Genomic DNA, 13,718 nt, shown 5'->3' with positions numbered 1-13,718 from the left:
TTTGAAGTTCTAACACAGTTCCCATGCATGGCTATGTCATGTTAGCGATTGATTAAATCAGTCGATGGACATTTAGGTCTCAGGTTTCTTGTTCTTCTGAACAATTATGTATAAGACTCCTCTTTATTATTTCTTTGGGATAACTTTCTAGGTTGGAATTTCTAGCTCAAAGTGTATATATTCTTCATTAACGTGTTTAAAGAATACTCAGTGAGAAACTGTTACGTGCCAGGCACCAAGGGGGTACAAGAATGAGCCCAGCAGAGACAGTCCCTGCCCTCAGAGAGCATACAGCCTGTCTGGGGAGACAGCCAAGTACTGTGGCTGTGTTGATGGGGTTACATGGAGGCACGTAGCCCAGACTTCGGGGAATGCGTGTGCGTGTGTGTATGTGTGTGCGCATGTGTGTTGGGAGGGCATTGGTGGCAGAAGAAGCCATGTTGAAACTTGAAGGATGAGTACAGGTGGGGGCTGGCAGGGATGGAATGTTCCCTATGGACGGAGGAGTGTGATCAAAGCCCAAGGCAGAAGTCAAAGCCCATTTAAGGAACTGGAAGTAATTCTCGGTACAGCCTAGAGTTCTGAGGGGTTGTGAGTGAGTTAGAGGTAAATGGGGGCCAGATCCTGTGCGGAGCATTGGACTTTATTTGGAGGGCAAGTGGGGAGCCACTGAAAAACTTTGATGTCATCAAAACTCTTCAGGCTACGTAGCAGGGAGTGGATCAGAGGGAGGCAGGATTAGACAGGCCCAGAGAGCAGTTAGGAGACTGTTGCTGGGATCTGGGTGGGAGCTGACAGGGAGCTGAATGCAGGCCATGGCCGGGGCAGACCTGAAAGGACTCTCGAGCTCCCAGGAGATAGGGTGATAGGAAATGGGATGTGGTTGGGTGTAGCTGGGTGCGGGGAGGAGCTGCTGGGGCAGGAGTGGAGGATGTACCCTGGCCCCTGGCTTGGACAGTTGGAGGCATAGAAGTGGTGTCCACTCAGAGCATGAGCCCAGTAGGAGGGGCAAGCTCAGTTGTGGGGAGTCCTTTGAGGAGGTTGGAGGGGTGAGTGTAGGGACTCCACAGTCTCCTTTGTCTTGAGTGCCCAGTAGACTAGCCCCGAGGTTGTTGGGGAGCCCTGGGGAGACCAAGCTGACTAAGCTTATCACACCAGGAGTTCAGAGGGAAGACTCCACCGACACAGGACACTACCTCCATGCCTCACAAATGAGTCCTGTTGGCAAAGTGGCGGCTTGACACTCTAGGACAATATACTTAAAAAAAAATGAGGTTTACTGCAATTGTTAGATTCGTTGGTTGGTATTTAGCTGAACAGAGAAACAGATGTAAAGTGGTGGTTGAATGCAGGAAGGGAGAGCGAGGAGAAATTGGTAGTATTAGAAATTCTGTACGGGCACCAGTTGGGGAAGGAAGGCTGGTGTCTGAGGTTGGCTCCAGAAGGATCTCCTGCCCTGACTCGCTTTCCTTCCTCGCAGCGCCGGTTTCTGTTCCCCTTCTTTGACTCAGCCTATCAAGGCTTTGCATCTGGAGACCTAGAGAGAGACGCCTGGGCTGTTCGCTATTTCGTGTCTGAAGGGTTTGAGCTCTTCTGCGCCCAGTCCTTCTCCAAGAACTTCGGGCTCTACAGTGAGTGCTCTCCTGTTACAGCCCTGACCCACCCCTCCCGCCCCAGTGCTCTGAGCTGACTCTCATCCCTCCCTTTAGATGAGCGAGTGGGCAATCTGACCGTGGTTGCAAAAGATCCTGATAGCATCCTGCGGGTCCTTTCCCAGATGGAGAAGATTGTGCGAATTACTTGGTCCAACCCCCCCGCTCAGGGAGCGCGAATTGTGGCCTGTACCCTCTCTAACCCTGAGCTCTTTAAGGAATGGTAAGGGACATGAAGCCCGATGGGTGAGGCGTGGGAATGCAGAACAGTAATTGTCCCGTTACATGTAACCGTCTCTTCCTTTGATTTTGGCAGAGGCAGGACAAAATTACTTTAAACTGAGTCTCAGGTCCTTCTGTAAAATGAGGCTGGCACGTACTCCCATGAGTATCACACACATGTGTGAGTAACCCAGCGTCGGCACAGAGGAGGAAGCACTCAATGAATGGGGCATTTCCCCTGCCCTCCCAGCACTAGGCTTCCTCCCCTAACAGTTGGGAGACACAGGAAGGAATTCCTGATAGAATAGATTACCCAGCTGCAAGTCAGTGTGACAATTTGGGGACTCTTCATTCTTATTTAATTTGCATACATTTTTCCTTATTTTGAAACAATAATTTTTACATAGTAGCTAAATCTACCATCTACTTAATTAGGCCTGATAAAATACATTGTCCCGTCTGGGTCAGTACCTAGGTGAATTCTGGGTTAAAACATGAGTGGTATTACTGCCAGTAGATCCAAGATGAGCACTAAACCCCGTCAGAAGCTCACTCCCTTCCTTCTGCCTGGTAAGTCTCTCTCTGGTCTGCTCGTCCACCCATCCCGGCACCCACATACTATCACAGGCAGGTCGTGATCTCATTTTCAGCATATAGATTAAATAACATTTTTAAAACCTACGTGCTTCTGTGAGCCATCTATCTGTCCTATCTGGATTGGTACTTATATTGCTGTCCACTCAGGACAGGTAACGTGAAGACAATGGCTGACCGGATTCTGACCATGAGATCTGAACTCAGGGCACGCTTAGAAGCCCTCAAGACTCCTGGAACCTGGAACCACATCACTGAGCAAATTGGAATGTTCAGCTTCACCGGCTTGAACCGTAAGTGTCCCCCAACCACCTCGAATGCTCACCATCAGACACAGCCCTCCGGGTTCTTGGGTTTGGCTCCTTTAGCTGTCACCTCTTTGGTCAACCATGACTTTGGGCCAGAACAAGTTAGGTTTTCTTAGTGAAAACCTACTGACCTGTAACTAGGGTATTTTCATTTTTGTGGGCTGGGAAGTAACAGCATTTGTAGCCCGGAGCCTTGCTTTATGAAAGGTCTCATAAATGCTCAGGCACCTTTAGGCTTTTCCTTAATCCTAAGTATAATTATTATACCTGATTATTCAGGGACCTAATGTCTTAACTGGTCTTCCCTAGTCTCCAAGCATTGCCCTGAAAAGAGGTTATGGAGTGAGCTTTCTATTTCATAAATAAGAACTTAGATTGGGAGTTGGAGTTGAGAGCCCATTGAAAGTTGTCCTTCTGCGGATAGAGGATTCATTCATTTAATAAGTAATTCCTGAGTACCTACTAGGCAAGCCATGGGTCACATGGTGCTGATGTGGCTACTTGCCTGCGTGTGGCGCTTGTGTCCCCATGGCTCTAGGGACAGTTTGTGCCTGGTGTGGGTAAGTGGAACATCAGCGGTGCTGGGCAACACAGTAAACCAGGGCCATCAGGGTGCCTGTGTGAAATGGGCTCGGAAAAAGCAGAAGGAAATATAAACAAGAAAGGTGGTGGCAACTGTATATTGTAGACCCCTAGGAATACTTTGAGGGCAAATGAGGCTTCCCAAAAAGTAGAAGTCAGTTAGCTATAGGTGTCCTCGTGATTCCGGAATAGGGCATTAGTTCCCTTAAATAAGTAAAATCATCCTTTACAGTTTTTAAAATATTAAGTGTAATGGAAATGGTATTTAGTAGTGTATTCTAAAGGCTCACAAGGTGGGGATGTCTCCCCGTGAAATACCCATATTATTCCACTCTCCAGAGTAGGAAGTTGGTTTTATTATGAATTTAAAAATTGTGAGAACAGACCCGTGCCTGTAACATGGAAGTTATATTTTTAGCACCTGGCACTCTTTACCCTTTTCAAAAACACGTTTTTGTTTTTCCCTCCCAACATTTTACTGGGAGAAATGTTAGAACAGAGCACTTGCAGGGATTGCACCCACCACCTCGGTTCTGCTGTGCTCACGCTGCCGGTGCTTCCTTTATGACATTCTGTCCCTCACAGCGGGGGTTTGCCGCCTGTCGTCTGTGTCCTGCTCTAGGACATCTGTGAAGCCCCTGAACTGATATTTGAAAAATTGTTTGTAGGTGTATTGGCCTTTTTCTTGGGAAAGAGTCCGTAAGTTTAGCTTCTCAGCTGTGATGCTCCCTGCTCCTGAAAAATGCAGAGAAGTTTCATTTTCATTTAAAAAACAAAACAAAACAGAGTTGGGGCGCCTGGCTGGCTCAGTGGTGGAGCATGCAACTCGTAATCTCGAGGTTGTGAGTTCGAGCCCCACACTGGGTGTAGGGATTACTTAACAATAAAATCTTAAAAATAAACAAAAAACAGGGTTGGAGCCCTGGAACCACGCCTGCCAGTGGGGCTTCACCTTTAGAGATGGTGTGCCTGTGGCTCTGATGGTGTGTGAGGTTAGGCCTTGTCTCCTCGCATGACTGTAACTCAAACAGTTCACGCTGGCCAAGGCTACTTCGGAAGGTCACTTTGTTTGGAAGGGTCCATGGGAGCCCTGTGTACAGGGTCCAGACTTTCTACTTCCATACGGAGGGTCCAGATTTTCTACTTCAAGACGGAGGCAGCTCATGGCTAAAAGCTCAGACTTGGGAGTTACACTGCCTGCCTTAAAATCTCAGACCCACCACTGACTAGCTGTGTGACATTGGGAAGGTCTTCTAACTTCCCTCTGCGCTATCAGTACAATGGGAAAGACAAGGTTATTATCAAGATTAACTGAGTTACTATAAAGTGCTTAGAACACTGCCTGGCACATAGTGTTTGTTCCTCTGATTATTTTTTTAAATTTAAATGCAATTAGCCAAAATATAATACATCATTAGTTTCAGATACAATGTTCAGTAATTCATCAGTTGCATATAATACCCAGTGCTCATCACGTCACATGCCCTCCTTAATGCCTGTTACCCAGTTACCCTTTCCCCCCCCAACCTCCCCTCCAGCAACCCTCAGTTTGTTTCCCATAGTTAAGAGTCTCTCATGGTTTGTGTCTCTTTCTGATGGCTTCTCATTCAGTTTTCCCTTCCTTCCCCTATGATCCTCTGCATTGTTTCTTATATTCATCATATGAGCGAAACCATATAATTATCTTTCTCTGATTGACCTATTTCGCTCAGCATAATACCCTCCAGTTCCATCTATGTCAATGTAAATGGTTAAGTATTCATCCCTTCTGATGGCTGAGTAATATTCCATTGTATATATGAACCACATCTTCTTTATCCATTCGTCTTTCAATGGACATCTTGGCTCTTTCCACGGTTTGGCTATTGTGGACATTGCTACTATCAGCATTGGGGTGCCCCTTCGCATCACTACATTTGTATCTTTGGGGTAGATACCCAGTAGTGCGATTGCTGGGCCGTGGGGTAGCTCTGTTTTTAACTTCTTAGGGAACCTCCATACTGTTTTCCAGAGTGGCTGCACCAGCTTGCATTCCCACCAACAGTGTAGGAGGGTTCCCCTTTCTCTGCATCCTCACAACATTTGTTGTTTCCTGTCTTGTTAATTTTAGCTATTCTGACTGGTGTGAGGTGGTATCTCATTGTGGTTTTCATTTGTATTTCCCTGATGCTTAGTGATGTTGAGCATTTTTTCATGTGTCTCTTGGCCATCTGGATGTCTTCTTTGGAGAAATGTCTGTTCATGTCTTTTGCCATTTCTTGATTGGATTATTTGTTATTTGGGTGTTGAGTTTGATAAGTTCTTTACAGATTTGGGATACTAGTCCTTTATCTGAAATGTCATTTGCAAATAGCTTCTTCCATTCTGTCGTCTGTCTTTTGGTTTTGTCGACTGTTTCCTTTGCTGTGCAAAAGCTTTTTATCATGATGAAGTCCAGTAGTTCTTTTTTGCCTTTGTTTCCCTTGCCTTTGAAGACATGTCTAGCAAGAAGTTGCTGCAGCTGAGGTCATATAGGGTGTGTTCTCCTCTAGGATTTTGATGGATTCCTGTCTCATATGTAGGTCTTTCATCCATTTTGAGTCTATTTTTGAGTATGGTATAAGGAAATGGTCCAGTTTCATTCTTCTGTCCAATTTTCCCAACACCATTTGTTGAAGAAACTTTTTTCCATTGGATATTCTTTCCTGCTTTGTCGAAGATTAGTTCACCATAGAGTTGAGGGTCCATTTCTGGGTTCTCTATTCTGTTCCATTGATCTCTGTGTCTGTTTTTGTGCCAGTACCATACTATCTTGATGATCATAGCTTTGTAATATAGCTTGAAGTCCAGCATAGTGATGCCACCAACTTTGGTTTTCTTTTTCAACATTCCTCTGGCTATTTGAGATCTTTTCTGGTTCCACACAAATTTTAGGATTATTTGTTCCAGCTCTGTAAAGAATGTTGATGGTATTCTGATAGCAATTGCATTGAACATATAGATTGCTCTGGGGAACATAGACATTTTAACAATATTTATTCTTCCATGAACATGGAATGTTTTTCCATTTCTTTGTGTATTCCTCAATTTCTTTCATGTGTTCTATAGTTTTTAGAGTACAGATCCTTCACCTCTTTGGTTAGGCTTATTCCTCCTAGGTCTCTGATGGTTTTTGGTGCAATTGTAAATGGGATCGACTCCTTAATTTCTCTTTATTCTGTCTCATTGGTAGTGTATAGAAATGCAGCTGATTTCTCTGAATTGATTTTATATCCTGCCACTTTGCTGAATTCCTGTACAAGTTCTAGCAATTTTGAGGTGGAGTCTTTTGGGTTTTCCACATAAAGTATCATGTCATCTGCGAAGAGTGAGAGTTTGACTACTTTTTTGACAATTTGAATGCCTTTTATTTCTTTTTATTGTTGATTGCTGTTGTTAGGACTTCTAGTACTATGTTGAACAACAATGGTGAGAGTGGGCATCCCTGTCATGTTCCTGACTTTAGGGGAAAAGCTCTCAGTTTTTCCCCATTGAGAATGATATTTACTTTCATAGATGGCTTTTATGGTACTGAGGTATGTTCCCTCTATCCCTACACTGTGGAGAAGTTTAATCAAGAAAGGATGCTGTATTTGTCAAATGCTTTTTCTGCATCAGTTGAGAGGATCATATGGTTCTTGTCCTTTCTTTTATTAATGTGGTGTATCACATTGATTTGCAAATGTTGAACCATCCTAACAGCCCAGGAATAAATACCACTTGTTCGTGGTGAGTAATCCTTTTAATATACTGTTGGATCCTATTGGCAGGTATCTTGGTGAGAATTTTGGCATCCATATTCATCAGGGATATTGGTCTATATTCTCCTTTTTGGTGGGGTCTTTGTCTGGTTTTGGGATCAAGGTAATGCTGGCCTCATAGAATGATTTGGAAATTTTCCTTTCCTTTCTATTTTCTGAAACAGCTTCAGAAGAATAGGTATTAGTTCTTTAAATGTTTGGTAGAATTCCCCTGGGAAGCCGTCCGGTCCTGGACTCTTGTCTGTTGGGAGATTTTTTATTACTGCTTCAATTTCCTTGCTGGTTATGGGTCTTTTCAGGCTTTCTGTTTCTTCCTGTTTCAGTTTTGGTAGTTTATACATTTCTAGGAATGCATCAGTTTCTTCCAGATTGCATAATTTGTGGCATATAGTTGCTCATAATATGTTGTTAAAATTGTTTCTGCTTCCTTGGTGTTAGGTGTGCTCTCTCCCCTTTCATAATTTTATTAATTTGGGTCCTTTCTTTTTTCTTTTGGATAAGTCTGGCCAGTGGTTTATCGATCTTATTAATTCTTTCAAAGAATCAGCTTCTAGTTTCATTGATCTGCTCTGTTCTTTTGGTTTCTATTTCATTGATTTCTGCTCTAATCTTTTTATTTCTCTTCCCCTGCTTGGTTTAGGCTTTATTTCCTGTTCTTTCTCCAGCTCCTTTAGGTGTAAGGTTAGTTTGTGCATTTGAGACTTTCCTAATTTTTTGAGAAAGGCTTGTATTGGTATGTACTTCCCTCTTAGGACTACCTTTGCTGTATCCCAAAGGTTTTGAACAGTTGTGTTTTCATTTTCATTTGTTTCTGTGAATTTTTTTAGTTCTTTAATTTCCTGGTTGACCCATTCATTCTTTAGTAGGATGCTCTTTAACCTCCAAGTGTTTGAGTTCCTTCATAATTTCCTCTTGTGATTGAGTTCAAGTTTCAAAGCATCGTGGTCTGAAAATATGCAGGGAATAATCCCAGTCTTTTGGTACCAGTTGAGACCTGATTTGTGACCCAGGATGTAATCTATCCTGGAGAAAGTTTGTGCATTCGAGAAGAATGTGTATTCTGTTGCTTTAGGATGGAATGTTCTGTGTATATTTGTGAAGTCCATCTGGTCCAGTGTGTCATTCAAAGCGCTTGCTTCTTTGTTGATCTTCTGCTTAGATGACCTGTCTGTTGCTGTGAGTGGGGTGTTGAAGTCCTCTACTATTATTGTACTATTATCAATATGTTTCTTTAATTTGGTTATTAATTGGTTTATATAATTGGCTGCTCCCAAGTTAGGAGCATAAATATTTATAATTGTTAGATCTTCTTGTTGGATAGACCTTTTAAGTATGATATAGTGTCCCTCTTCATTCCTTACTGTAGTCTTTTGTTTAAAATCTAATTTGTCTGATAATGAAGATTGCTACTCCAGCTTTCTTTTGATGTCCATTGGCTTGATAAATGGTTCTCCTCCCCCTCACTTTCAATGTGGAGGTTTCTTTAGGTCTAAAGTGAGTCTCTTATAGACAGTATATGGATGGGTCTTGCTTTTTTAAACAAGCTGATACCTTGTGTCTTTTGATTGAAGCATTTAGCCCATTTACATTCAGAGTAACTATTGACAGATACAAATTTAGTCCCATTGTATTACCTGTAAAGTCCCTGTTTCTGTAGATTGTTTCTGTTTCTTTCTGGTCTATGTAACTTTGGGGCTCTCTCTTTGCTTACAGGAAGCCCATTTAATATTTCTTGCAGGGCTGGTTTAGTGATCACAAATTCTTTTAGTTTTTGTTTGTCCTGGAAGCTCTTTATCTCTCCTTCTATTCTGAATGATAGCCTTGCTGGATAAAGTATTCTTGGCTGCATGTTTTTCTCATTTAGTTCCCTGAATATATCATGCCAGCCCTTTCTGGCCTGCCAGGTCTCTGTGGACAGGTCTGCTGCCAGTCTAATGTCTCTACCACTGTAGGTTGAGGGGCTTTTTCCTCAAGCTGCTTTCAGGATTTTCTCTTTATTTCTGAAATTTGCTAGGTTCACTATTATATGTTGGAGTGTTGATCTATTTTTATTGATTTTGGGGGATGTTCTCTCTACCTCTTGAACTTGAATGCCTGTTTCCTTCCCCAGGTTAGGGGACTTCTCAGCTATGATTTTCTCAAATATACCTCCTGTCCCTCTCTCTCTTTCTTCTTCCTCTGGGACCCCAATAAGTCTAATATTGTTTCACTTTAAGATATTGCTGATTTCTCAAAGCCCCCCCTTATGATCCATTAGGTTTTTTTCTTTCTTTTCCTCAGCTTCCTGCCTTTCTATCATCTTGTCTTCTCTGTCACTGACTCTCTCTTCTGCCTCATTTACCCTAGCTGTTAGGGCATCCAATTTACACTGCATCTCGGTTAAAGCATTTTTAATTTTGGCCTGATTAGATTTTATTTCTACACTAAGAGATTTTCAAGTGTCTTTTATGCTTTTTTCAAGCCCAGCTAATAACTTTATAATCATTATCCAGAATTCCAGCTTTGACATTTTACTTACATCCATATGGATTAGATCCGGAGCAGATAGTATTACCTCTGGTTCTTTCCTTTGCTGTGAATTCCTCCTTCTAGTCATTTTGCCCAGAGAAGAATGGATGAATGAGGGAACAAAATCAAAAATATCAACCACGACCAAAGCAAAACACTAGACAAATCCAAAGAGGTCATAAACCAAAATGAAAGGAAAAAGAGAAAAAAGAGGGGGGTCAGGGAAGAGGGAATATAATCTCCCAGGTGGACAAAACAGGGTGATCCACCTGTTCCTGGGTGTATTTTGGTCTGTTTGTTAGAAGACACTCAATCCCAAAATTGTAAAGAAAGCAAAACATATATATACAAAACCAAAATTGAATACAGTGAAAGGAAGCCAGAAGCCAGAAATGAAGAGTATATCTATAAAATGTAAATGTAAAAATGAATGTTAAAAAATGACTTAAAAATAAAGAGTTGATAAAATAAACTAGTTGAAAGGGAAAAAAAGAAAAAAAAGAAAGGAAAATTTTAAACTGAAAGATGAAAGAATCATGAGAAGAAACGTCAAATTCTATATACTGTTTTCCCCTAGTGCTGGAGTTGTGCAGTTCTAGGTGCTCGGTAAACTTGGCATTCGCCTGGTGTTTCAGGGGGAGGGGGGAGGGCCTGCTGCGCTGGCTATCAGGTGTCTTTGCCTGGACGGAGTTGCACCACCCCTTTCCAGGGGGCCAGGCTCAGTGTAAGCTGCTTCGGGTTCTTCTATGTGGCTTTTGTTCCCTGAACATTTTCCGAGCCGCTTCAGAGGATGAAAATGAAAATGGCCGAGCCCTGATCTCCAGCCCCAGAGCTGAATGATCGCAGCCTTCTCTCTTCAGTAACCTCTCGGGGAAATGCAGTCTTCATTTTTGTGAAGTGCAGTGTGCTCCTGAGCCAGTCCTCGTGGGGGAGGGAGGAGGGCTGCTGAGGGCCTGCTCCTTGCAGGGCCCCCGTGGATGCAGGGCAGTCACCCGATCCTGCAGCAGGTCCCTGGTTTATGGCAAACCGAGGTGAGAAGCCATTCCCGAGCTCACTGACTGTAGTGGGTTTCCCAAGCATTGGAGTGGCTTGGGCACCCCCATTCTTTCCATGAGGCTGGGGATCCTGAGACCGCACTGTCTCACCTAGGATTCTGCCCCTCTTGGCCAACTGAGCACCTTTCAGGCAGGGACGTCTGTTACCAGAGCAGATTTCTAAAAGTTTCGATTTTGCACTCCAGGGCTATATCACTTTCCAGTAGCTGGCTTCGGGAGGCTCCCTCCCCTGCCATTTATCTTCCAATAAATCCCCTCCGATTCACTTCATACCTTGCAAAAAGTGGTGGTCTTTCTATTTGTAGTATTCCAGCAATTCTTTTCTTAGATCTCAGGTTGAATTCCTAGGTGTTCAGAATGATTTGATAGTTATCTAGCTAAATTCAAGGGACCAGATGAAATGAGGACCCCTACTATAATGCCCTCTTGCCTCCCTCGTTCCTCTGATGATTAAGATTTATTACCATCTGAGTTTGGGCTGATGTAGCATAATACCCCGGGCTAGGAGGCTTCAACAACAGACGTTTCTTTCTCACGGTTCTGGAGGCGGGGCAGTCTGAGATCAGGGGGCCAGCGTGGTCAGTTCTGGTGGGGGCTCTCTCCTAGTTTGCAGCTGGCTGCCTTGCTGTGTCCTCCCGTGTTGGGCGTAAGGGAAAGGGAGAGAGAGCACATGCACACACACACACACACACACACACACACACACACACCAGCTCTCTAGTCTCTCACAAGGGCAGTCCTGCTGACACAGGGCTCTACTCTCCGGGTGTCACCCAGACCTGCCAGAGGCCTCAGCTCCTAATACTATCACATTAGAGGTTAGCGTTTCAACCCAGAAGTTTTGGCGGGACACAAACATTCAGTCCATGACAATTACCCATTCCTTCAAAATGGTACTAATTAAGGGTGCTAATTATTCAGGCAAAAATCAAATAAAATTGTCTCGTGGCTTTGCAATAAACCAAAAGTCTCTAGAGATTCTGGCATAAGGGAAGGATAGGCAGTCCCTTCCTGTTTCCTACGTGAGCATTTCAGCAAACACGCGGGATAGCCCTCCTGTGTGTGTGTGAATGAGAGACCTGAGAAGTGCCAGGTCACAGGGGCCTTGGCAGTGTCTCAGCCTGCTGGTTCCCGCATGCAGCGCTCACCCACTGCCTCTAGCACGGGGCCTTGCACGGTGTGTTGTGAGAAAGAAACGTCAAAGGGATTTTGCTGCTGTGTGTTTGGGGGTAAGCAAACCCCCTTCCTTCCAGAGGTTAAGGAAGAGCTAACGGAAGCACTTCAAACCAGTTTTTCATATCAGTGGGATGTTCTTAAGTCTGAAGGTTGTTTTAAAAAGGGTGCCCTGGTGAGGGTAACATGCGAGCTTCCGTTGAGAGGTAGTCCCAGACTAAAATTTCCCATCAGGAGGAGCCATGTTAAACTTTCTGGGGTCTAGAAATAGGAATCGAATGAGCATACTTCCCTATGTTTTTGAATTGGACAGATTAGCTCCTTTTATTTTGCTTCTCTGTGTTGGGGGAAAGAGGGAAAAATGGCAGTTGTCATGGAATCTCTGAACCCCTGTTGCTGAGAGGGGTACGACTCTCATCGTGTTCCTTTTGGTTTTCAACAGCCAAGCAGGTTGAATATCTGGTCAACGAAAAGCACATCTATCTGCTGCCTAGTGGTCGTATCAACATGTGTGGCTTAACCACGAAAAATCTAGATTATGTGGCCACCTCCATCCATGAAGCAGTCACCAAAATCCAGTGAAGAAACACCACCCGACCAGCACCACCAAAGCGGCCCTCTGTCCCGTGTGTCCCCTGCCTGCGCCACCTCGCTGTGTATCATGGAGGGAGACCCCGGAGGACTGATCTGCTCTGGTGAGGTGGCCTCTGTTTAAGGGGCCCCACACGAGGCCAGCCTCCCTTGTAAAGAAACGGGCCTGGGATCAGAGCCCCTTGCAAGGCCAGAGCAAATTAAGGTTTTTATTTAAGAAGAATAAAAAGGAATTTTGATCATGAGACGTAGTTATCTTGCTCCCGCTCTAGAAGCCAGAATGTTGCCTCTCGCTCCTGTGCTTCTCTGTGTTGCTTGACTCTGCACAAAATTTTGTCCCAAAGATCAGATTGTCTGAAGAGCCAACTGCGATTCTGAGTGTTGGCTGTGTCATTAAAACTTGTCATCTCTACCCAGAGTGTCTGTCTCCTGCTCTTCCTGCATGGTTGTGTCCCTTAGGGCAAGCAAGGTAAGAAATAGACTTACATCTCTCTCTCTCTCTCTCATACACACACACACCCACACTTAACTGAAATGGAACTTTAACACAACAGTATTTACCCTTCTGTGAGTAGTGTGTTCTGATATTTTCTGTCCTATTGGGTTCTGTTTCACTAAAGACATATAAGTTGATTGAGACCCATGGAATTGATTTTGTGATCCACTAATAGGTTGTAACCCATAGTTTAAAATGAATGCTCTAGAGGGATTTGCTAGTTGCTAAAGAAAAAACTAGAAGGTGACAGTGCCTCCAAGGGGGCCAAAGAAGCCTGAGACATAAAAATGGTGTGTGGCCCTCCAAAGGGCAGACCTACCCCACAAAGTCTGGGTTCTTAGTATTTCATTTCTCTTGTTAGGGAGAATTTAGTTTTTCTCTCAGGGGAAGACATGAGTGAAAAAAATGATTAAAAACACTTCTTTAAACGAAAATGTCCCTACCAAAGTGCTGAAATATGTTTTTGTGTTAAAGCTCCAATCAATGGGAATTGGGCCCTCAATCTATCCTGACATACTGGCTGGTGTTCCCTTCAGTGTTCTAGTCCCCTCCAAGCTCACGTGAAAAAAGTGTTTTGTGTTTGGTTTGGGGAGAGCTGGGCTTAGGGAGTTCCACAGATTTCTTTACCGTAGTCGGACTTCTCGGGGCCTCTCCTGCAGGCACACGCTGCGAATCTCAGAGGCAGGACTGTCTCTGACACATGTCGTCTCCTCAGGAGGAGGGGCTCTCCCACCTCCAGACTCTGCCGCTTCCTGGCT

General features: G+C 44.0%; 1 protein-coding gene across 1 annotated transcript in view; it reads left to right on the top strand.

Moving 5' to 3' along the window:
• GOT1 (glutamic-oxaloacetic transaminase 1) overlaps positions 1-12,882 on the top strand; it is a 33,311-nt gene extending 20,429 nt beyond the window's left edge. The window contains exons 6-9 of the mRNA XM_002930676.4: positions 1,481-1,631; positions 1,710-1,875; positions 2,619-2,761; positions 12,316-12,882. Of these exons, the coding sequence (XP_002930722.1) occupies positions 1,481-1,631; positions 1,710-1,875; positions 2,619-2,761; positions 12,316-12,455 (600 nt within the window). The 3' untranslated portion in view covers positions 12,456-12,882. The remainder of the gene's footprint in view (positions 1-1,480; positions 1,632-1,709; positions 1,876-2,618; positions 2,762-12,315) is intronic.
• Positions 12,883-13,718: the final 836 nt, after the last annotated feature.

Source organism: Ailuropoda melanoleuca, chromosome 6, assembly GCF_002007445.2.
Source record: "Ailuropoda melanoleuca isolate Jingjing chromosome 6, ASM200744v2, whole genome shotgun sequence".
In the NCBI taxonomy this organism is placed as follows: Eukaryota; Metazoa; Chordata; class Mammalia; order Carnivora; family Ursidae; genus Ailuropoda; species Ailuropoda melanoleuca.
Note: the sequence above shows the minus strand (reverse complement) of the source record. Positions and strands in the feature narration are given on the sequence as shown.